Source organism: Diospyros lotus, chromosome 3 (assembly GCF_014633365.1).
Source record: "Diospyros lotus cultivar Yz01 chromosome 3, ASM1463336v1, whole genome shotgun sequence".
Taxonomy (NCBI): Eukaryota; Viridiplantae; Streptophyta; class Magnoliopsida; order Ericales; family Ebenaceae; genus Diospyros; species Diospyros lotus.
Window position 1 is genome coordinate 17,591,244 of NC_068340.1, and position 22,732 is coordinate 17,613,975.

The window sequence follows — 22,732 nt, forward strand, 5'->3', positions numbered from 1 at the left end:
GCCTTCACGATCGGTTCTGATTACAAATTGATTGCCCTCTAGATAATACCTCCATTTTTCTATTGCTATTAAGCTCGCTAGCAATTCTTTGTCATATATGCTTAGGCCCAAGTGTTTTGGGGCTAAGGCTTGACTTAGGAAGGCAGCTTACCTTCTTTCACCAAAATAGCACCTACTCCCGAGCCACAAGCATTTGTCTCCAGGATGAAAGGCTTTGAAAAATCGGGTAAGGCCAATATTGGAGCCTGGGTCATGGCCCCTTTTAAAGCCTGAAATGCTTCCTCCGCATTGTTGCTCCAACAATCTTAAGTAGATCAGCTTGTGGCTTGCTTATAATCCCATAGTTCTTGATGAATCTCCTATAATACTCGTTTAAGCCTACGAAACCCCTCAATTACTTATCCCTTCTCTAGTGATTAATTATGCGGCCTAGATATTCCACCTTTTCCTCAACAAAGGTACATTTGGACCCCTTCACAAACAATTGATTGGACTTAAGAATTTCAAATGCTACCCTCAAGTGGGTTAAGTGTTGGTCCAAAGATGGGCTGTATATGAGGATATCATCGAAAAACACAAGGATGAATTTCCTCAAGTAGGGGCTAAAGATGTGGTTCATCAAGACTTGAAATGTGGCAGGGGCATTAGTTAAGCCGAATGACATAATTAGGAATTCATAGTCTTTGATGAGTCCTGAAGGCTGTTTTTGTGAATGTCTGTAGGACTCATTTGGATTTGATAGTATCTGGTTCTTAGGTCAATGTCATTGCCAAACAGAGACAATGGCGGACTTCCTGGTTCAATGTGAATCGGTAGTCCATGGTAGGAAATTAGGAAGAAGAATAGGGAGAAAGAAGTAGAACAGAGAGAAGAGAGAAGTAAGATATTCTTCTTGATTTTCAATAATGCTTCTTCGAGGCCTTGGGGAGTATATATAGGACCTTATGGTGATGCTGCCATAGCAGATCACTTCCCCAAAACGGTTACAACCGTCTCCTTTGTCCTATTCTAACCCCAACATGTGCTCTCTCTCTCTCTCTCTCTCTTATTGATTCTCTAATAGAAATATTCCCAAATATAGCAGTAAAAGAAAAGAAAAGAAATTACAGAAACTACAATAGTAAAGGAAATACAAAGAAAATAAAAAGGAGTCACAACCACTAAGAAAAACAAAACTGTTGTAATAAGACCCGATACGTGACAATTCCCCCTTCCTTTGTAGCCTCTTGTCCTCAAGAGATGCTAAGGAGACTGGCAACTCTCGGAAATTGTTGAAGAAGACTAGGTAGGTATTCCCAAGTGCTGCTTCCCATAGCTCCATTTTTCCATTTCACCAAAACTTGTATAAGAGGGGTGCTTTGGTTGTAAACCACCCTTCTATCCAATATGGCCTTTGGTTCATTGCCTTGGTTCACTTCCTTAGGGAGAGAGGGTAATGCAGGACTCACTTGTTCAGCAAATAAGTCCTCAAACTCAGTCAACAGTAAGTGTAAGGGATCACAAGAGTGTACCTCAATGAGTGAATGTAGAGTGGAAGTCACTGAAGGCCATGAATGGTCTTTCACTTCTGCTACTACCTCACTACTTTCCTCTCCTTCCCCAGTCTCCGCCTCCACTGCATATATGGAGTGTAGTTGAGCTATTGAAGCCCCTCCTTGTTGAATTAACTTCTGCATCCTCCGACTTGTCATATTTTGAGGCTTTGATTCACCCTTTTTGTCTGCCCATCTGATTGGGGATGATAGGCAGTTGAAAGGTTGAGTTTTGTGCCCATGTTCTTCATCAACTCCCTCCAAAAGTGACTAGCAAAGATCTTATCTCGGTCCGATATGATGGACTTAGGAACCCCATGCATAGCTACTACCCGGTCAGTGAATGCCCTAGCCACTTCTTGGGTTGTGTAGGGGTGCGCTAATCCCACAAAGTATGCAAACTTAGTTAGCCTATCGACAACCACCATTACACAATCTTTGCCTTCAGATCTTGGCAGCCCTTTAATGAAATCCATAGACACACTTGTCCATGACTGTTCTGGGATGGGTAGGGGTTGCAGTAGCCCTGGGTATGCCACATTCTCATGTTTGCACCTCTTACATGTATCACACCGCAAAACAAAATCCTTGATTGCCACCCTAAGCCCAGGCCAGTGGAATAGCTGCCGTACCCTCAAGTAGGTATTTTGGATGCCCGAATGTCCTCCTAAAGGGGACTTATGAAAGGACTGTAGAATTTTCCTCTTGAGCTCCTCCTTGTGGCTTATTACTATCCTACCTTTATAGCTCAACAGACCATCCACCATTGTGTACCCTTCTGCCTCCCTGTTTCCCAGAGCCAGTTTTTCCAGTAGGCTTTTAATGCGATCATCTCCCTTATAGCTGTTCACTGCCTCCTTACACCATTCGAGAATTACAACAGTCAAAGCGGCTACACTTGCTTCCTCTTGGCATCTCGATAAGGCATCCACTGCTAAGTTCTCCTTTCCTTTCTTATATTGGATGGAGTAATCCAACCCCATCAGCTTGGCCATTCCTTTCTTTTGTAGTTGAGTTTGAAGCTTTTGTTGGAGCAAGAACTTCAATGACTCATGATCAGTTTTGATTATAAACCTTCCCGCCTCCAAATAATGACTCCACTTTTCCACAACCATTTGGCACAACTAAGAATTTCTTCTCATATATACTCAGTCCGAGGTGTTTAGGATTGAGGGCTTGGCTTAAAAAAGCCAATGGTCTACCATCTTGCATCAACACTGCCCCAATACCAACCCCACAAGCATCCGTCTCAAGCACAAAAGGCTTGTTGAAGTCCAACAACCCTAATGTGTGTACCTTGCTCATTGCCATCTTCAGTTTCTCATAAGTAGAGTCTGCCTCCTGCCTCTATTGGAAGTTTCCCTTTCTCAATAAGTTTGTAAGTGGTTTGCTCATGACCCCATATCCCTTAACAAACCTGCGGTAGTAACCAATGAGCCCTAAAAATCCCCTAAGAGCCCTTATTGTAGTGGGTTTTGGCCAACTAAGCGTAGCTTCCACCTTTCTTGGGTTGGTACTGATCCCTTTCTCCGGATCCCTTTCTCCGAAATTAAGTGTCCCAAGTATTCCACTTAGTCCTAGTCGAATGCATACTTAGATTTTTTGATGAATAGTTGGTTTCTTCTAAGGACCTCAAGGGTGGTTCTTAGGTGGCTAACATGTTGGTCCAAGGTGGGGGCTATATACAAGGATGTCATCAAAGAATACAAGGATGGATTTTATTAGGTAGGGTTCAAATATCCGGTTCATTAGAGATTGGAAAGTGGCTGGGGCATTGGTGAGCTCAAACGACATTACTAAGAACTCAAAATGGCCATGGTGAGTTCGGAAGGCCGTTTTGTGGAAATCCTCGGGCTTCATCCTTATTTGGCAATAGCTTGAGTGCAAATCTAGCTTGGAAAAGAATTTGGCTTGGTGGAGCTCATCCATAAGGTCTTCAACAAGGGGTATGAGAAATTTATCTTTGATGGTTAGAGAGTTAAGTTGGCGATAGTCTACACAAAAGCGCTAAGAACCATGTTTTTTCTTTACCAACAGGACGGGGGAAGCAAATGGGCTTTGGCTGGGTCTAATGAAGGATTGGTTCATCATTTCTTTTACCATCATTTCAATTTCAATTTTTTGAATGGGGGCATAGCGGTATGACCTAACATTGACTGGCTCCACATTTGGTTTTAGGTTAATGGCATGGTCCAAAGTTCGATTAGGAGGAAGGGTCTTTGGTTCCACAAGGAGGTCCTTAAATTTTGCCAACAATTCATCAATAAAGGGTAGTGTGCATACCCGGTCGGTACCTTTTTGCTGGTGGTTGACAGTGAGTTGTAGCTCCCCAAGCCCTTCTCCCTTAGGACTCTTTTCCACTTCCACAATGGAAAATAGTTGTGTGAATTGGCTCCATTTGCTCTTGAGGACCCTTTGCAGCCTCTTACCAGTAATCATCTTGCAGGTAGGAGCCTCTCGCCCACTTGTAAGAGTCATTCTTCTCCCCTTTTTTTTCAAAGGAGACTTCCATACGGTTGAAATCAAAGCTTATGGGGCTAACCCCTTTCATCCATTCCACTCCTAACATGACATCAGTGTTCTAAAAATCGGCCTAGGCTACCGCCTAGGCCCTAGGCGGCCGTTGGCCGCCCCGAAATTGCCCTAGTCGGGCCTCCTAGGTGCCGGCCCAGGCGACGCCTAGTCGGCCTGCCCGCCTTGGCGCCCAACTCGTTGGCTCAGCCATTTTTAGGGTTTTTTTTGCTAAATCATTAAATCGAACCTCTCAACATCTCCCTATTTCTCTCTTCTCACCTGAACGCTGTCGCCGCCTCAACGCTGTCGCCTCAACACCGCCAAGCTTCATCGGCCCGCCAGTAGCTCACCGCTGTCGCTGCGTCCAGCTCGATCCTCGCCGCCAAGCTTCATCGTCACCGCCTCTTATCTGTCGCGTCCTCGTCGTCCTCAGCGTCATCGTCGCCGCCCCCGTCCTCATCGTCGAGCTCCATCTCCGCTGCGGCAAGCTCCATCTGTCGTAACCTCTCTCTCTCTCCCGTCTCCCCGTCTCTCTGTGTGGTTATTGGGGCATTTGCTCCGTTTTTGTTTTTTGTTTTTATTTTATTTTATTTTTCTTTTCTATTTAATATTTATATATAATTATAGATTTATATTTAGTTTTATTATTAATTATATATATTCTATAATATTTCCAAAAAATCCACTTAGCTTATAGTATTGATTGTATGACTAATTAAAATGTTATTTATTAATTACAATAATTTATTTCTCATGCTTAATTCTATATATTATTGGTTTATGTTGCATTATTAATATTTTTCAACTTTGATTTAGTTAAAAATAACATCAAATTATATCACAAAGTTTAAAAAATAAAAAAATAGCAGTTTTCTTAAGCGCCGCCTAGGCCCCGCCTAGGTGCTCTAGGCGCTAGGCCCCAGCCTGGCGCCCGACTAGCGCCTAGCGCCTTTTAGAACACTGCATGACATCACACCTTCCTAGCTGCAACAACCTGAGGTCTGCCTCAAATTTTTCTTCCTGCATTTCCCATACGAACCCCAGGCAAGTCGAGTTGCTCAGCACCCGATTTCCATTAGCAACGTAGTCACACTCAGGGGCGGCGTTTCAGTGAGTTGACACTTTAGCTTCCTGGCAGTTCTATCATCAAGGAAGCTGTGTGTGCTTCCACTATCAATTGCAATTGACAAATTGCCCTCTTTCACCTTTCCTTCAACCTTGATTATCTTGTTGTTGGTGAGTCCCTTGAGGGCATGGAGGGATATTTCTCCATCATCCTCCCCTCTAATTTCCCTGAGATCTTCTACTTCTTATCCTTCTTCCTCTTTTAGTCCACCATCTCTTATCTCCTTCCAACAACAACATTTGGCGTTTGCATTGGTCATAGTTCTGAAAGGCGCGAGGCGCATGAGGCGAGGCGCGCCTTTGTGAAGCGAGGCGCACCATTTAGAAAAAAAACTCAAAATCTTGTAAAATCATAAAAAACTATCAAATTATCAATAACAACACATGCATATCATTAATGATTCATTATCTTCAAATTCTAAACTAACAACATCAAAGTTGATTCATTCATCATGCAAATTCTAAACTAGAAACATTATCAAAGTTCAAACTTAAAGTCTTAAATTCAAACAAGTACCAATCATCATGCAAAGTTTTAAACAAACACATAAACACTACAAGTCCACAATCAAGAAAATGTTTTCATTTTGAAAAATGCTATTTTTAAGTTTGGAAGATTGGCTCATTATAAGGAGACATATAAGAAAATGTTTTCATTTTGAAAAATTATCTCCCGGTATTTTGATAGCTAATATTCATTGTTGTTAAAATGATTTTTAATGAATTTTTCAAGAAATAGTAGGTATGTATTTTGGAGGTGGTAAAATCGTTAAATCCTGAGTTTGTACTAAAACCAAAATTCTATTTTGTTATTGTTATGGATTTTGATTTTTTAGATATTTTTATTGAATCCAAATGGGGGGTACTTTCTTATTTACATTTATGTATTAAAGTAAATGGAAGGTAAAATATAAATAAAAGAAAATGTGGACATGCTGAAAAATATAAATATGTTGTAATGTATACATGCCGGAACAGAGAAAAGGGGTAGGAATTGGGCTGCCCAGGTTTTAATTAAAACCTAAGTTTCATGAGGCGCGTCTCTCGCCTCGTCGCCTCACCGTGCAAGGCGAGGGCCTCTCTGCAATCGCCTCGCCTCAGCCCAGGCGAGGCGCCGAACTGGTGCCTTACGCCTAGGCGTGCGCCTTTAACAACTATGGCATTGGTGCCCATGATAGTACCTATCACCACACTTGTAACATGCACCGGGTTTCCTCTTAGGCTCCTCAAGTCGTCCCACTTGATATGGACCACCAACATTTCTCCCCCCTACATTTCCCTTGGGTCTCTATAAAACCCCTTGCTGCCAATTCCCCCAGACGTCACTTTCTGTTGTTGTCTCTGTTTTTTCACAAGAGCTTGGCACTCTCCGCTGCTTGTTCCACTGTCCGAGGTCTTATTATTTTTACCATCGACCACAAATCCTCATTGAGGCCGCTAAGGAAGTTAGAAACAAAGTAGGCTTTCGATAGGTGAGGGTCATGGTTACTCATCAACGACCTCAACTCCTCAAACCGTCTCAAGTAAGACCCCACGTTCCAGCTTGCCTTAACTTATTGAATTCCTCTATAGTATCCGACATGGTCCTCTCTTTGAACCTTTCGCATAGCTTTTTAGAGAATTCTCCCCAAGTATAATTCTCCCTAGTTCGGGTCCACCCTTGGAACCACACATCTACCATATCATCAAAGTAGGCAACAACTAAGGTCACCCTTCTCTTTGCTAGCACATTATACCATTCGAACAACCGCTCACACTTCCTAATCCATCACTTGGGATTAGCTCCCTCGAATACAGGAATCTTCATTCGTGGCATGGGAAATCTTGGTTGAGGTGGAGTAAACCTGTCCTCCCAACCCCTCCTTGTTACCGTTTCGACCTCATTGTCTTGCTCAACCTCAATCTCCGATGCACCATTTCCTCGGTTCATCCTTTCATTATGTAAAATAGGTTCTGTTCTAGTTCTAGGAGGGAAGTCAGGGGCCATTCTTACCTAGTTTTGTTGGGTGAACATTAGCATAAACCGTTGAAGTTGATTCCCCATCTCCTTTCTCATTTGGTTGATATCTTCCCTCATTTGATTCAAACCACCTTCGAGCCTACACTCTAGTCCCTCAATCGCCTTGTAATTCTTCTCAGATCCCTATTCTAAACGATCCACGTGATGCTAGAACTCTCCCATGGTCGAAGTGACTTGCTAGAGTTGTGACTCCATATTCTTCATGCGAGTCTCTTTAGCCATCTCTCTCGCCGTTGTTACTCCAACTGTCGGGATCAAGGCTCAGATACCAAATGTCATAGTTATGGAATGTGTTACGTGCCCGATACTGGTGGGCTCTAGCTCGGCCTCTGCCACGTCGAGGAATGGTTCCTGACGTGAAGAAGCTCTCAAGAAGAGAGTAAATTCAACAATCGAAGAATAATTTTCGGTGGAAAAAATCCGTCCCGGTTCTCATTACTCTTCCCCTTTTTATACATTTTAATAATTGAAACAATCGTCTACTTCCTAAGAAAATGCAGAACTGAAGCTGACAAATGGGAAACGTGGCCTCCCAACAAGGTCACAATCGAAAACACAAATGTGGCCTCAAAATATGGCCACAACAGAAAAGACATGGCCCATGAGTAACTGAATTTAAAAGAATAAAAGGAGCAAATTAAATATGCTGAATTTCCTTAGGTGATGGCACATAACAGTCCACCCCCCTTGGAAATGGCCTTGTCCACAAGGCCGTTAAGGAGCAGCGTCAACTTCATCCCTTTCCTCTGGCAAAATCTCTGCCACCATTGTGTGATTTTTGAGTTGCTTCTTGATTAGTGAAACATGCACCACTGGATGGACTTTGCTTCCTTCAGGTAAGAGCAGCTTGTATGCCACAGGTCAATGCGCTCAGTAATCTGGTAGGGTCCATAGTATTTGGCAGATAGTTTGTGCCTACGATCACCTGCCAACGATTGCTGTCGATAAGGTTGCAGTTTGAGGTAGACCCAGTCGCCTACTTCAAATTGCCGATCCTTCCTTCCTTTGTCATATGTGGCCTTCATCCTTTCTTTGGTTTTGGAGAGTTGCTGTTGTAGTTGGCGGAGAACCTGATCCCTCTGCCGCAGCTCCTGGTCCACTTCGGCCTCCCGAGCAGATCCGGGTTCGTAGTATGTTAGGACCGGTGGTTGTCGTCCATATACCACCTCAAATGGTGTGAATCCAGTAGAAGAGTGCCAACTAGTATTGTAGCAAAACTCTGCCCATGGCAGCCAGCGGGTCCATTGTTTTGGGTGTCCTCCTATGAAACAACGCAAATACATTTCTAGAGTGCGGTTGGTTACCTCCGTTTGTCCATCTGTCTGCGGATGGTAGGATGAAGAAAAACGGAACTTAGTCCCTTGTAGTCGAAATAGCTCCTTCTAAAATGAACTAGTGAACAAAGGGTCTCTGTCGCTCACTATGGACTATGGTACTCCATATAATTTGAGGACATTCTCATAATAAGCTTGGGCAGCATTAGTTGCAGTGATTGGTGACGCCACTGCAATGAAGTGTGCCATTTTGGACAAACGGTCCACCACCACCATAATGGTCGTCTTGCCTCTGGAATTTGGAAGTCCGATAATGAAATCTATGGAGACCTCAGTCCATACAGTAGTGGGTGTCAGCAAAGGTTGGAGGAACCCAGATGGTGCCCCTTGTTCTCTTTTATTTCTCTGGCAAACATCACATGCCTTGATGGTCTCCAATACTTGCCGCTTCATTCCCTGCCAGTAGAATTGTGTCCGTATTCGGTGGAGAGTTTTGTGGAGCCCTTCATGGGTGGCAGAATGGAAACCTAGGATGACTTCCGTCGTCAACGGGGAAGAGGGAAGCAGATAAATTCGATTTTTGTAGAAGAGTAATCCCTCCTTGCATGTCCAAGGACCTAGCAGCTCCCCTTCTTGATACAGCTTATGCAGCCTTTGCATCTCCACGTGGCTTTTGTTTTCATCCTGAATGATCTCCAACCAGGTTGGAACTAACTCAGATATTGCCATCACTTGTGCTGGTTCATCTCGCCGGGATAGGGCGTCTGCTGCTAAATTATCTTTCCCTTGCTTGTATTCTATGGAGAAGTCATATCCCATCAGCTTGCTAAGCCACCTTTGTTGAGCTGGGGTAGTGATTTTCTGCCTCCACAAATATTTGAGGCTTTTGTGGTCAGTGCGAACCACAAATGTTCTTCCCAGCAAGTAGGGGCGCCATTTCTGAACTGCTAACACCAAAGCCAACATCTCCTTGTCATAGGTGGATAATGCTGCATTCTTCCCATTTAAAGCTTGACTGAAGAAGGCTATGGGTTTCCTCCCTTGAGTGAGTACTGCACCAACACCAGAATTAGAGGCATCACATTCAATAATGAAAGGTTTTGTGAAGTTAGGTAATTCCAATATCGATCCTTGCACCATCACCCTGCTTGAGCTCCTAAAATGCACCTTCGGCTTGGGGAGTCCACTTGAAGTTGTTCTTTTTCAGCATTTCTGTTAATGGAGCAGCTATTTTTCCATAGTCCTTTATGAATTTCCGATAGTAACCTGTCAGCCCCAAGAAACCACGAAGAGCAGTTACCGACGTTGGCTTGGGCCAGTCTTCTATGGCAGAAATTTTACTAGGTTCCATCTTTACTTCTCCTTCCCTGATAATGTGCCCCAAATATTGAATTTCTGTAGCTCCAAAACAGCACTTCTCTTTTTTGACATACAATTGGTGGTCAGATAATATTGAGAACGCTATTTGCAGATGTTGCAAATGTGATTCCCAAGTAGAACTATATATCAAGATATCATCAAAAAATACTAAGATGAATTTTCGTAAATGAGGCCGAAAAATGTCATTCATTAATGCTTGGAAGGTAGAGGGTGCATTAGTAAGTCAAAAGGCATTACCAGGAATTCATAGTGCCCATCATGGGTGCGGAAGGCTGTCTTTTCTACATCTGTAGGATACATCGGTATTTGGTGATATCCAGCCCGCAGATCTAGTTTTGAAAAATATTTGGCTCCATGCAACTCATCCAATAGCTCATCTATCACCGGTATGGGAAACTTGTCCTTGATAGTGGCCATATTCAGTGCTCGGTAGTCCACACAAAATTGCCAGGACCCATCTTTTTTCTTGACTAGCAGCACGGGGGATGAATATGGGCTGGTACTGGACCGGATTACTCCACTCTCCAACATTTCTTCCACCAACTTTTCTATTTCCTTCTTTTGGTAGTATGGGTAACGGTAAGGTCTTACTGAGATAGGACCAGTGCCTGGTTTTAGGTTGATTTTGTGGCTGTGGGATCGGTCAGGTGGAACTCCTTTGGGATCCTGAAATATCTAGGCATAATGCTCAATAAGCTGGGCCAAGCGTGGGTGTCGAGCCTTGACCTTGGTGAAGTCTTCAACCCCATTAGGTGTGGTTTCTGCCATTACACACATCAAGGTTCCACGTCCTCCATTTAACCGGAGTTCCTTCTCCATTCGGCGCTGGTTGACGACTTGGGAAGCTGGAGGTTGCATGCCGCCAAGAGTTATCGATCGCCCTTGCCACTGGAACGTCATCGTTAAGCGTGCGAAGTCCCACAGGATCGGCCCAAGAATAGTCAGCCACTGCGCGCCAAGGACTGCGTCGCACCCCTCCAAACTGATCACAAAAAAATCCACCTGGAATGGGTTCCCCTGGATCTCGATTGGGGTGTTGGGAAGGCGCCCCATACATGGTAGCTTCTCACCGTTGGCCACCATCACGCTCAGTCGTGCTCCTTCCTCTGCCTTCATCCCGTTTCGTGAGACCCATGCTCGATTGAGGAAGTTGTGGGGAGCTTCCTGTATCCAGCAAAGCCATCAAGGAACGCCCATTGATCTTAGCTGGAACCCGCATGATTTGAGGCGCCGCGGTTCCTGTGATAGCATGAAGGGAGATTTCTGCCACTTCTGATTCAGGTTCAGCTTCCTCTTCACCATCTATTTCTCCTTGGTCCATGGGCTTACAGTCAATGAGGAACAATCTCTTGCAGCGATGGCCCGGAGTGTAGATTTCGTCACAGTTGTAGCACAAGTTGCGGTGTCGGCGCTCCTGGATTTCTTCAGCGGTGAGGCGTTTAACGGGTGGATTGGTGGTTGGGCGTGTCTGAATTGGGTTTTGTTTTGGTTTATGAAAGTTTTGGGTGGCTGGGTTAGCGTTGGGTGTAGGGTATTTGGGTTTCTGAAGTTGATGTTTGGTTTCGTAGAGGCGTGCCAAGCCAGCAGCATGTGGGAGGGTCTGTGGATTTGCTGCACGAACATCTGCCCGAATGGTCTCCCGAAGCCCGCTGACGAAACAAGTAATTTGTTGCTGTTCAGTTAATGCACCGGCCCTTGCGAGCAGCCGATTGAATTGAGTGTGATACTCTCGAACAGACCCCACCTGTGCGAGCTTGGTGAGCTCTCCATAGTAGTCATCTAGGAGCGTTGGACCATAGCGCTCATTCAGCGCTTGTTTGAATTCTTCCTAGGTAACTCGAACTCGAGTTCTCCTGAAGGTTTGGAACCAGAGATGCACTCCCCCTTCTAGGTGGTACGCTGCTAAAGGCACCTTCTCTGTTACAGGAGTCTGGTGGAATGCAAAGAATTGCTCTGCCCAGTCGATCCAAGTGATAGGATCGTCCGTGCCATCATAGCGTGGGAAATCCAATCGAACCACCCGAGGTACAATTGTCCCATGTGTGTGCTGGGAATTTGATTGTTGCTGAGATGTCCCAATTCCTGTTCTTCTCGCACTCAGCTCATCCATTTGCGCTTGTAATTGAATGAACATCTCATGCATCTCTCGCTGTATCTGTAGCATTTGTTGTTTGGTTGCTTGAAAGGACTCCTCCATTGGTTGCTTTGTTGGGTTGTGATGGGTGGCTCCATTTTCGGATCCCTGCTCTGATACCATGTTGTTACGTGCCCGATACTGGCGGGCTCTAGCTCGGCCTCTGCCACGTCGAGGAATGGTTCCTGACGTGAAGAAGCTCTCAAGAAGAGAGTAAATTCAACAATCGAAGAATAATTTTCGGTGGAAAAAATCCGTCCCGGTTCTCATTACTCTTCCCCTTTTTATACATTTTAATAATTGAAACAATCATCTACTTCCTAAGAAAATGCAGAACTGAAGCTGACAAATGGGAAACGTGGCCTCCCAACAAGGTCACAACCGAAAACACAAACGTGGCCTCAAAATATGGCCACAACAGAAAAGACATGGCCCATGAGTAACTGAATTTAAAAGAATAAAAGGAGCAAATTAAATATGCTGAATTTCCTTAGGTGATGGCACGTAACAGAATGTGACAATAACAACCCTTCTAATTCAATGTGAATTAGAAGAAATAGTGAAGAACTGTGAAAAGAAAGGGAGAGATTGGAAGAGAACGAGAGAAGGAGAGTGTGAGAGAAGTTGAGAGAGTATGGATTGAATTCTTGTTTGATAATCAATAATCTCTTACAGGGGTAGTTTGAGCTTATATAGCTTGCTCTAGGGTGTTACCACAGTAGATCATAACTCTCATAACAAATTATTTTGTCCTATTCTAGCTACCTTTGCACCTGGATATTTCTTCTAACTAACTAACAGCTGAAAAAGAGAATTACAATTAAACAATAAAGAGAAATAGTGAGTAAATAATTCCGCAGCAAAATTGGCCTGGGTCGGCCTTTGTTTTGTGACATGCTTGTCAGTTGCCATCTTGTACTTTGTATTCGCCTTGTGCAATTTTTGCTTGACATCTTCCTAAACTGCTTGAACTTGCTTGGCTAAGTCACTAGCTACAATATCAAAACCTAGTACCTTTGACAACTTTACCAAATTCAATGCATGATTAGGAACTTTCATGTATACGATGGAAAATGGTGATATTCCTGTTGAGTTATGCATAGAGTTGTTGTAGGCAAATTCCGCTTGAGCTATGACTAGGTCTTATTGTCTTGGTTTGTCTTTGTAAACATTGCGAATTAGATTTCCGAAGATATGATTCACCACCTCTGTTTGTCCATCAGACTGGGGATGCGCTATACTGCTAAAATTCAAAGATGAATCGAACATCCTCCATAAGGTAATCTAAAAATGACTCAAGAATCTTGTATCATGATCCGAAGTAATAGTTTTAGGGACTCCATGTAGTCTAATAACTTCCCTGAAAAATTATTTGGCTGTAGTTACTGCATTTGTCGTCTTCTTGCATGGAAGAAAGTGTGTCATCTTGGAAAACCTGTTAACTACTACAAAAACATAATCCATACCTCGTTGGGTTCGCAGTAGACCCAACACAAAATCCATAGACAAATCTTCCCAAATAGCATTGGGAACAGGTAATGGCATGTAGACACCGGCATTAGAATATTGCCCCTTAACTGTTTGACATACATAACATTTGGCCACAATAATAGAAACATCTCTCCTTACTCTTGGCCAATAATACCTTCTCATAATAGCTTCAATAGTCTTGTCCTTGCCAAGATGCCTTGCTAAGCCACCACTTTCTTCTGGCTTCACACAATTTTTCACTGAAAAATGCAAACCCAAAAAATAAAAATGGAGGAAGAGTTAGATAATGTGAGAAGAAAGAGAGATGATATTTATGATGAATTACAATTATAAGTAAAATTACCATAATAACCTAAGCTTTCAAAATTTTTTGAACCAAAAGATTAGTTGTGGGACAAAAATGTAAACTCAAAATAAATATAATACAACAACAACAACAACAACAACAACATATCCAGCCTTTATCCCACTGTGTGAGGTCGGCTACATGAATTCTAGCCTTTTATGTATTTTTGTCTTTTGTCATATGTTCATTTAGGCCCATACACTTCATATCGAACTTTAATGTCTCTCCCAAAGTCTTCTTGGGTCTCTCATGTTTCCTTCGGAATTACTAAGATGTCCCAGTTACTAAGATGTCCCAACCTAACTCTTGTGTCCTCACCATCATTGAATAATTTTGTGAAATACTCCTTCCATCTCTTCTTAATCGCTCCCTCATTCACTAATACATTTTGGTTTTCATCTTTTATGCATTTCATTTGGTTTAGATCCCTTGTTTTTCTTTCTTTTGCTTTAGCTAATTTATATATCTCTTTCTCCATTTTTTGTATCAAGTCGTTTATATAGATTTTCATATACTTTTGACCTTACTTCACTAATAGCTCTTTTTGCTGCATTTTTCGTTTCTTTATAATTTTTTAAGTTTTCTTCATTGCTGCACTGATATACAACCTTATAGCAAGTTTTCTCATTTCTAATTTTGAATTGTACCTCTTCATTCCACCACCACCACCAAGACTCTTTAAGGTTTGGGGCTCTACCATTTGTTTTTCTAAGGACTACATTTGCCGTGCTTCTTAGGGTAGTAGCCATTTCTCTCTATATTTGGTTTGTCCGTCTTTCTCCATTCCATTTCCTTTTACCCTTAATTTTTCTTTGAAGATTAATTGTTTCTCCCCTTTTAAATCCCACTATCTAATTTTTGGATTTTGTTTTATGTGATTTTTTCTTTTCCAATTTCTTACTTGGACGTCAAGTACCAAAAGTCTATGTTGAGTAGTCAAACACTCCCTTAGTATCACCTTACAATCCCTACAACATAACCGATTCTCTTGTCTCATGAGAAAGTAATATATTTGGGTGCTTGATGTGACATTTTTATATGTAATTAAGTGTTTGTCCCTTTTTTGAACCTTGTATTGGTTATGATGAGCCCATATGTCATAGCAAAATTTAGAATAGATTTACCCTTATTATTAATTTTCTTGAATCCATACCCTCCATGTACCTCTCTATAACCATTTTCGTCTCTACCTACATGACCATTTAAGTCACCTCCTATAATCACTCTCTCTCATCTTGGTATCATTTGTATGAGTCGTTCTAGGTCCTCATAGAATTTTGCTTTTATCTCCTCCCTTAACCCCGCTTGTAGTGCATATGTACTAAAGATATTCATAGTCATTCTTCCTAAACCAACCTTCACCATAATTATCTTATCATCTATTCTCTTTACATCCACAACCTCATCTACTAAGCTTTTATCCATAATAATCCCCACTCCATTTTTCGCTCGATCATTTTTTGTGTATCATATTTTATATGCAGTTTTTGATAAATTTTTTGTTTTTTTCCCTACCATCTCGTCTCTTGAAGGCACATAATATTAATCTTTCTCCTAATCATCACATCTACAACTTTTGTAGCTTTGCCTGTTAATGTTTCTATGTTCCATGATCCAATCCTTAATTTGTGATTTTGATTTTGGCTTTGACTTTGAATTTGATTTTGTTTTTGATTTTGGACTAGCTTCTTTATCTGCATTCGTCCAAGCAAATGTGAAGACCCTTGCTCATAAGTCACTACATCTGGGCGTCGATGCAGCGACCCTAGTTCACTTGACACTACATGCGGGCAGTGTAGCGCGTCGCTATGAAAGGTTACGCTTTAACGATTTTTCATAGTTTGTCTAGAGTTCATGTTTTGGATTCGACTAGGTTTTAAGTTGGCTGTTGATTACCTAACACAACCCTCCTCCTTTATTCGGGTTTGGGATTGGCAGTGGATAACATCCCCAGGCGGAGTTATCCACTGCCGACCCCCCTGCCCCCACGGTGGATCTGCCCCTGCTCCTATATCGCCAAGGATCCTCCAATGGCTCCTCCTATTCTGGTACAAGTTTAACATTAGGATCCATAGGAGTATCTATAGGCCAGGAATCAAGCATACTAGTCTCTTCCAAAATATCTAAGGCATACTTCCTTTGAGAGATGCACACACCATGGGTAGATTGAACTACCTCAATGCCAAGAAAATACTTTAACTTGCCCAAATCCTTGGTCTGAAAATGAAAATGCAAATGAGTCTTCAACTGCCCAATGCCAACCACATCATCTCCTGTAATAATGTTGTCATCTACATACACCAACAATAATATGACTCCACTTGGAAAATGCCGATGGAAAACATAATGATCAACTTCACTTCTACTCATACCAAAAGATTAGAGGACAAAACTGAAGCGACCAAACCAGCACCGAGGAGATTGCTTCAGGTCATGTAAGGACTTCTTCAGGCGACATACCAATCGAGACTCCCCCTGAGCAACAAAACTAGGAGGTTGCTCTATATACACTTCATCGTGAAGGTCGCCATGAAGAAAAATATTTTTAATATCCAACTAATAAAGAGACCATTGGTGAATAGTGGCCATAGCAAGAAAAACACGAACATAAGCAATCTTAGCCACGGGAGAAAATGTATCACCATAATCCAGGCCAAAAATTTAAGTATAGCCTTTAGCAACCAACATAGCCATTCAAACCAACTTTTAACGGTAAACACCCTCCAACAACTAACAGTAGACTTCCTCGAAGGGAGAGGAACGAGATCCCATGTCTCATTAGCCCACAAGACAGACATCTCATCCATAGCATGTGACCTAGGGTGGGAAAGAACTTCAACATCTGTCTTAGGAATAAAAACAAAAGAGAGCATATACAAAAACATAATAAATAGGTGACAAATGGTAATAGCTTACAAAAGTATAAATGGGATGAGGATTTCGAGTGAAACGTGTACCATGGCGAACAAGAGCTTGGGCAGAGTCAGAGGGAGACGAATAATGGCACTAGCTGGAGGAAGACATGAATATGAAGGAATACCGTCATCGACAATAGGAGGAGGTAGAGCTGGAGGTGGAGGCACTGATGGAAGCTTTGAACAACGCTGATAGGTTTGAAGAGGAACATGAACAGGAACTGGGACTTGAGGAGGAAACGAAGGGTCAGGAAAAACCTCATGAAGGGAGGAAGAAGACCCATCAGACGAAGAAGAGAAAAAAAAAAGGTGTAGACTTAAAGAATGTGACATCAGAAGAGAGAAAGTGTTTACCAAGTTCAGGGGAGTTGAATTTGTATCCCTTCTGATGATGAGAGAGTAGCCTAGAAACACACACGATCGATCGAGGAGACAATTTATCACGACCAAGGGAAAGAAGATGGACAAAACAGGTTGTGATCCAAAGACACAAGGTGGGATAGGTTAGATGGGATCACGAGAAAAAAGTAAAGTGTGTGGAATGGCCCCATTTAAAACAGTGGATGGCATCCGGTTGATTAGATAACTAGAAGTGAGAAGACCGACATCCCAAAAAATAACTAGAACATGCATGTGAAGGAGAAGCATCCGAATAGTCTTAATGAGATGACGGTTTTTAAGTTCTGCCACCCCATTTTGTTGCCGAGTATAAGGACAAGAGAACTAATGAATAATACCTAGAGATGAGAGAAAAGCTTGAAATGCACGAGAACAATATTTCTTGGCATTATCACTGCGAAGGATCTAAATGGTAAAGTCCCTCAAACTCATGTCCGGTGCCAATTATTCGTTTCGTACCCCAATCTTGCACAAGAATAGAATCAGAATCAAAGATAACATGACAATTCAAAGTATGAGTGAGACGACTAATAGAAATGAGACTATATGGGCAACTAGGAACATGTAAAACAGAGGTAAGAGAAATATATGGAAGAGGATCAGCTCTACCGACACTAGTGGAAAGGGTTTTAGACCCATCAGCCACAATGGTAGGAGGAAGGGATGTAAAGGAATCAAAACAAGAGAATAAAGATTTATTACCAAAAATATGCTCAGAAGTAGCATAATAAAAAATCTAAGGACAAAGCTGAGCATGAGTAAGATGTATATGAGGAGTGCTAGTGGGTGACCGAGCAAAAGAGAGAGATCCCTGGGCAATAAAGGCTATGGGGGATGAGGCTTGCCATGCTGTTTGAAATTAACGATACTTAGCCAACTCCTCAGTAGAGATCGTATATCTAGAAACTAGTCACTCAGTATGAGAGGCATCGGGTACCACGAACTGTGTGTCTGCACCCTTAGGAATTGCAACATTGGCCTTGGGAGGTCGACCTTGGAGTGCATAACATGTATCCTTATAATAACTAGGGCGATGACAATAATTATAATAAGGGTCTGTTTGATTGGCCATATTTTTCATGGAAAATTACCATTTTTCACCCAAATTCCAACTTTTGGGGTGTTTGATTTGCCAAATTTTTTCACTTGTGGTCACGTGACCCTCTGGCCGTATTTTTCATAGAAAATGACCATTTTTCACCCAAATTTCAACTTTTGGGGTGTTTGATTGGCCAAATTTTTCCACTTGTGATCATGTGACCCTCTTTTCCTACTTTTGTTGGAAAGGAAATTCTCATTTGGGGGGGGGTTCTAGGCAAGGGAAACCATTGATCTGCAGTGAGAAAGGGGGAGAGGTAGCGATGAAAGCTCAAGGGAAACCATCGATATTTGATAGAAATGGCTGAGAGAGAGGGCCAATGAACGACAACTAGCGACGGAATGAGCGAGAGAGAGGGCAAGTGAGTGAGCCAGAGCGATGGTGGGCGGCCGAGAGGTGAACGATGATGGCGGCAGCGATGGCCAGTGACACCGGCTGTGGCTGCAGCTCCTAACGATGGCAGCGGCGGCCAGTCACAGCAGTGACGGCTCCTTCATCCTCTTTGCTGGGTGTGTATGTATATTTGATTTATTTTATGTATTGATTATTGATTTGTGTATTTATTGATTATTTGCATGTGTGTATGTAATTATTTTCATGGAAAATAATAACAATCAAATGCCAAAAGTTGAAAAAATATAACAATTTCTAGGTAAAAAATTAAGCCAATTAAACACCTTCAATTGATATTTTCTCTGGAATTTAATTCTAGATAATTCAATTGTTTAGAAAATATTTTTTTTCCATGCTTGCAATCAAACGTACCCTAAGAGTGCTTACCACTGCGACCACGCCCAACATCTCTACCATGACCACCTCCAGGTCCAATCTTAGAGGAAGATTTAGGAGTCTGAGAGGCAAGTATAGATCGCTTTCCAATTGAAGCCTAAAAAAAGAAGGATTTGGGCAAACACCTTTTTCATGGTGGTATGGTGGGACTACTTAGGATTTGAGTGCGAATACCCTCCATATCGAGCCCAAGGCCTGCAAGGGTAAGCACCATAAACAACTTGTCTCTTTATTTCTTCTTTTCATTGAGATTGACTGTAACTGGGAGCATAGTGTTAAAATCTGTCACAATAGACTGAATATGACCCAAGTAAGTAGGCACATTTGAGCCTCCTTATGAATACAAAACAAATTACTAATGATAGTGTGTATAAACGTACAATATCATTAGTATATAGCTGTTGAGCATGAGACCAAATATCGAAACAATTCTCATAAACACGAAATAAGGCGATCCCATACAATCCTATATGCTTTAGTGATGTCAAAAAGCTTCGTAGTCAAATGGTCACTAACACTATGCTTGCGAAACCACATTTGAATTGACACTGACTATGACATAATTCTTACCATTCAATTTTTTAGTGGTAATTACTATAATACCAGAAAAAGACGATATAGGTACATGAACGGTCATAGGTACAATCATTGTTGAAGAGGAACTCACCACTCTAGATCTAAAGAGGCCATAGTGCAAAACCCAAGCCCAATCAGCAATAGTACAACCCCCCCCCCCCCCCCCAAAAAAAAAAAAAAAAAAAAAAAAGATCTGAAGCTACTGCGACCAGATCTGAAACTATAGAGCCCAGCGCGAGATCTGAGAACTGCGCTGGAAGGAGAAATAGGCATGAGATCTGAGAGTCCCAGATTGAGAATTGACAAATCGGGGAAGAAATGACAAGATGTTGCCGGTCCACGGGAGATGTTGTGGTTTCCAGTCGAAAAGCTCGCAGATGAGGCCTGTATGGCTTGCTGGTCGCCGATGAGAAGATGAAAGGATGATGCTGGTAGGACGATGGCGGCGGCTAGAACTGGGGTTGGGTTAGGATTTTTTTCTAGTGGATCTGACACCATGTTGTATTTTGAGAGGAGAAAGTTATCTAATATTTTATTAACAAGAAGGTGTGCGTGTGTGTGTACCAATTTTACAAGGTACAACCATAGGACAACAAATCTTCCTAATATATATGTACAACACTATCTAACATATATAATATATATGCACAACATTAGTTCTAACACATTGCACTCAGCTGGCGTGTGTTTGTGTGTGCGTGCGGGTCTGTGCATGTGCTGAAATTCATATCCTTTATATAAAATCTATATTTGGAGAGATCAGTATTCATCACATGCTCTAGAATCACGTACAGCATATGAGGAGGATAGCAATAGGGCAAATTATTTTCTGTGCTATATCATTGTCAATTTCTGCTTTGATCCAGAGGGACCTGGTATTTATCTCTGACAATTTCCAAACGGTCAACCATACCCTGAATGCCATTATTCTGATAAGAGTGATTCGGGCAGGTATCTGAAGCTTCTGTTAGCAGAAACCGCAGCACTATCATTGTTCCTGCAGGAAGTGCCCGGGAAGAAGGGTGGGCAGCATTCAGGAACATCTTGGCCGAGATAAATGAAGCATCGAGGGTTTTTCTCCTGCCTAATCAGGTGCTTTTCATCACAAGCACCGATTCAAGCCTCATGCCTTAAATCTTATTCGAAGTTTCACCTCGTTAATCATTCCTTTTTTGGCTATCTGTTTACTCTTTAACAGCAAAATTCCGAAACCTCAGAGCGGCTTGTTGGACTATCAGATGATGTGGGGGCTGGATTCATATCCGGGCACAGCTCCCAACCTGTCCCAGCAGCTGAACTGAATGTGGAGAGGTCAGTTGATTTGCCGGCGTTGGATGAAATTGGTAACTTGGCAGTTTCGAAGGTGATCAGGGCTGATCAAAAGAGGTTCTTCTTTGATCTTGGGAGCAATAACAGGGGCCATTTCCTCAGAATTTCCGAGGTTCGACTTACGGTGCTTTCTGAGATAGAGATAGGGATAGAGATAGAGATAGAGATGAGATGAATTCTCCTTATAAAAGCTGTTTCTCGGTTAGTTATCATTAACCGCGGGTGTCTCTGGAAGTGCATGCAGGTGGCAGGGTCTGACCGGTCGTCCATAATTCTGCCGCTGTCGGGGCTGAAACAGTTCCACGAAATGGTGGGTCACTTCGTAGACATCACCAAAGATCGAATTGAAGGAATGGGGAGCGCAAATGTTAGGACAGTGGAGCATCCTCAAAGGTGATAATAATGCGCGAACACTGGTGGGGGTTTGGAGGGGCTTTGGTGTGATAAAAGTTGCAAGAATAAAAGGCCCTTTTGATCCAGACAGACAGAGACATCGCCATTTGCATGCATTATTGCATATTGTGTTAGCTTTGGTTTTTTGTTTTCTTGTTTTTTTTTTTTTTTTTAAGTAATTTAATTTTATTTTTCTGTTGTCATTTTAGTTTGATGAAAGGAAGAGGATATTTGGGAGTTAGTTGCTTGGTGTCATGGGTTGATTTGAAAGAAGGAATAAATGTGGGAAATAAACAAAAAGGCATGCTGTAATTTGTCTCAGTAGCAGCTTTAGTACATTAAAGGGTGGTGGAATATGCGTTGCATTTTTCCAGTTGTAGCATAATTGCTATTGCGGGAAAATAAAACTAATAATGCAGCTTCTCTGGTATATTCAGGTTTGTTTGTAGTAATTATGATTGTTTGCTTAATTTAATATATATATATATATATATATTGTGAATCTCTCTCTCTCTCTCTCTCTCCACTTTTTAACTGCAATTGATAAAGCAGAGGGACTCAAAACGATTTGACATATTTAAGTTACTCCAACTAGTGTTTATAAACTCTGGGCTACATTGACAGTATATAGTAATTCGTTTTTTACACATTTTTAATTTTAAAATTTATTCATTTAATTTTTAAATTTTATTCATGACACTTGATATTAACGTCGTGCATTTATTGAATTTTGTGTTTTTGACTTGATTAGTCTCATAAATTTTTACTTGTCTAATCAATCTCTCAAGTTGAAATAGTAAGGACATCCTCTACGAAAGTAATGATATTAATAAACTAAATTAAGATAAATTTCTTAATATATGTTTAATTCAGTTAAATTTAATGTAAAATAAAAAATAAAATTTAAAAATATCAATTATGGTTAGATGAAATCTATAACTGATGATTGGTCTCCTTGCTCCTCCATTTTCTCCTTAGGTTCACTGGAGCTTATTCCATCAATGGCTGATAGTTTGTTTTAATTTGTTTTGTATTAAATTTAACTTAATTTAATAGAATAATTTAATTTAAAATAGTTTATTTAACTTCATTTTTCACAAAGGTTTTACCATTTAACTTCATTTTAAATGTTTAAAAGTGTAAAATTAATTTATTTAATGTTATTAATAACAAAGAGAGCATTGTAATTAATGTTGAAAAATTTAGAGATGCATGAAATAAAATTTAAATTTTTTAAAAAATACACCAACTAATTGATTAACATTTAGAGGTTGGACAGTCAATTTACCCAAAACTTTGTTGTCTGATGGATGCGGAAGAATTATGAGAATATTATCCATCTCCTTGGGTGATTGATTAATGATTACAATGAATTTTAGCATATCTATATATGTATTTGACAATATAAAAATATTA

At 41.4% G+C, this 22,732-nt stretch overlaps 1 protein-coding gene across 1 annotated transcript in view; it reads left to right on the forward strand.

Moving 5' to 3' along the window:
• Nucleotides 1-21,756, forward strand: part of LOC127796655 (transcription factor Pur-alpha 1) — a 31,183-nt gene extending 9,427 nt beyond the window's left edge. The window contains exons 3-5 of the mRNA XM_052328911.1: nt 20,546-20,686; nt 20,793-21,035; nt 21,168-21,756. Of these exons, the coding sequence (XP_052184871.1) occupies nt 20,546-20,686; nt 20,793-21,035; nt 21,168-21,320 (537 nt within the window). The 3' untranslated portion in view covers nt 21,321-21,756. The remainder of the gene's footprint in view (nt 1-20,545; nt 20,687-20,792; nt 21,036-21,167) is intronic.
• The last annotated feature ends 976 nt before the right edge of the window (nt 21,757-22,732 follow it).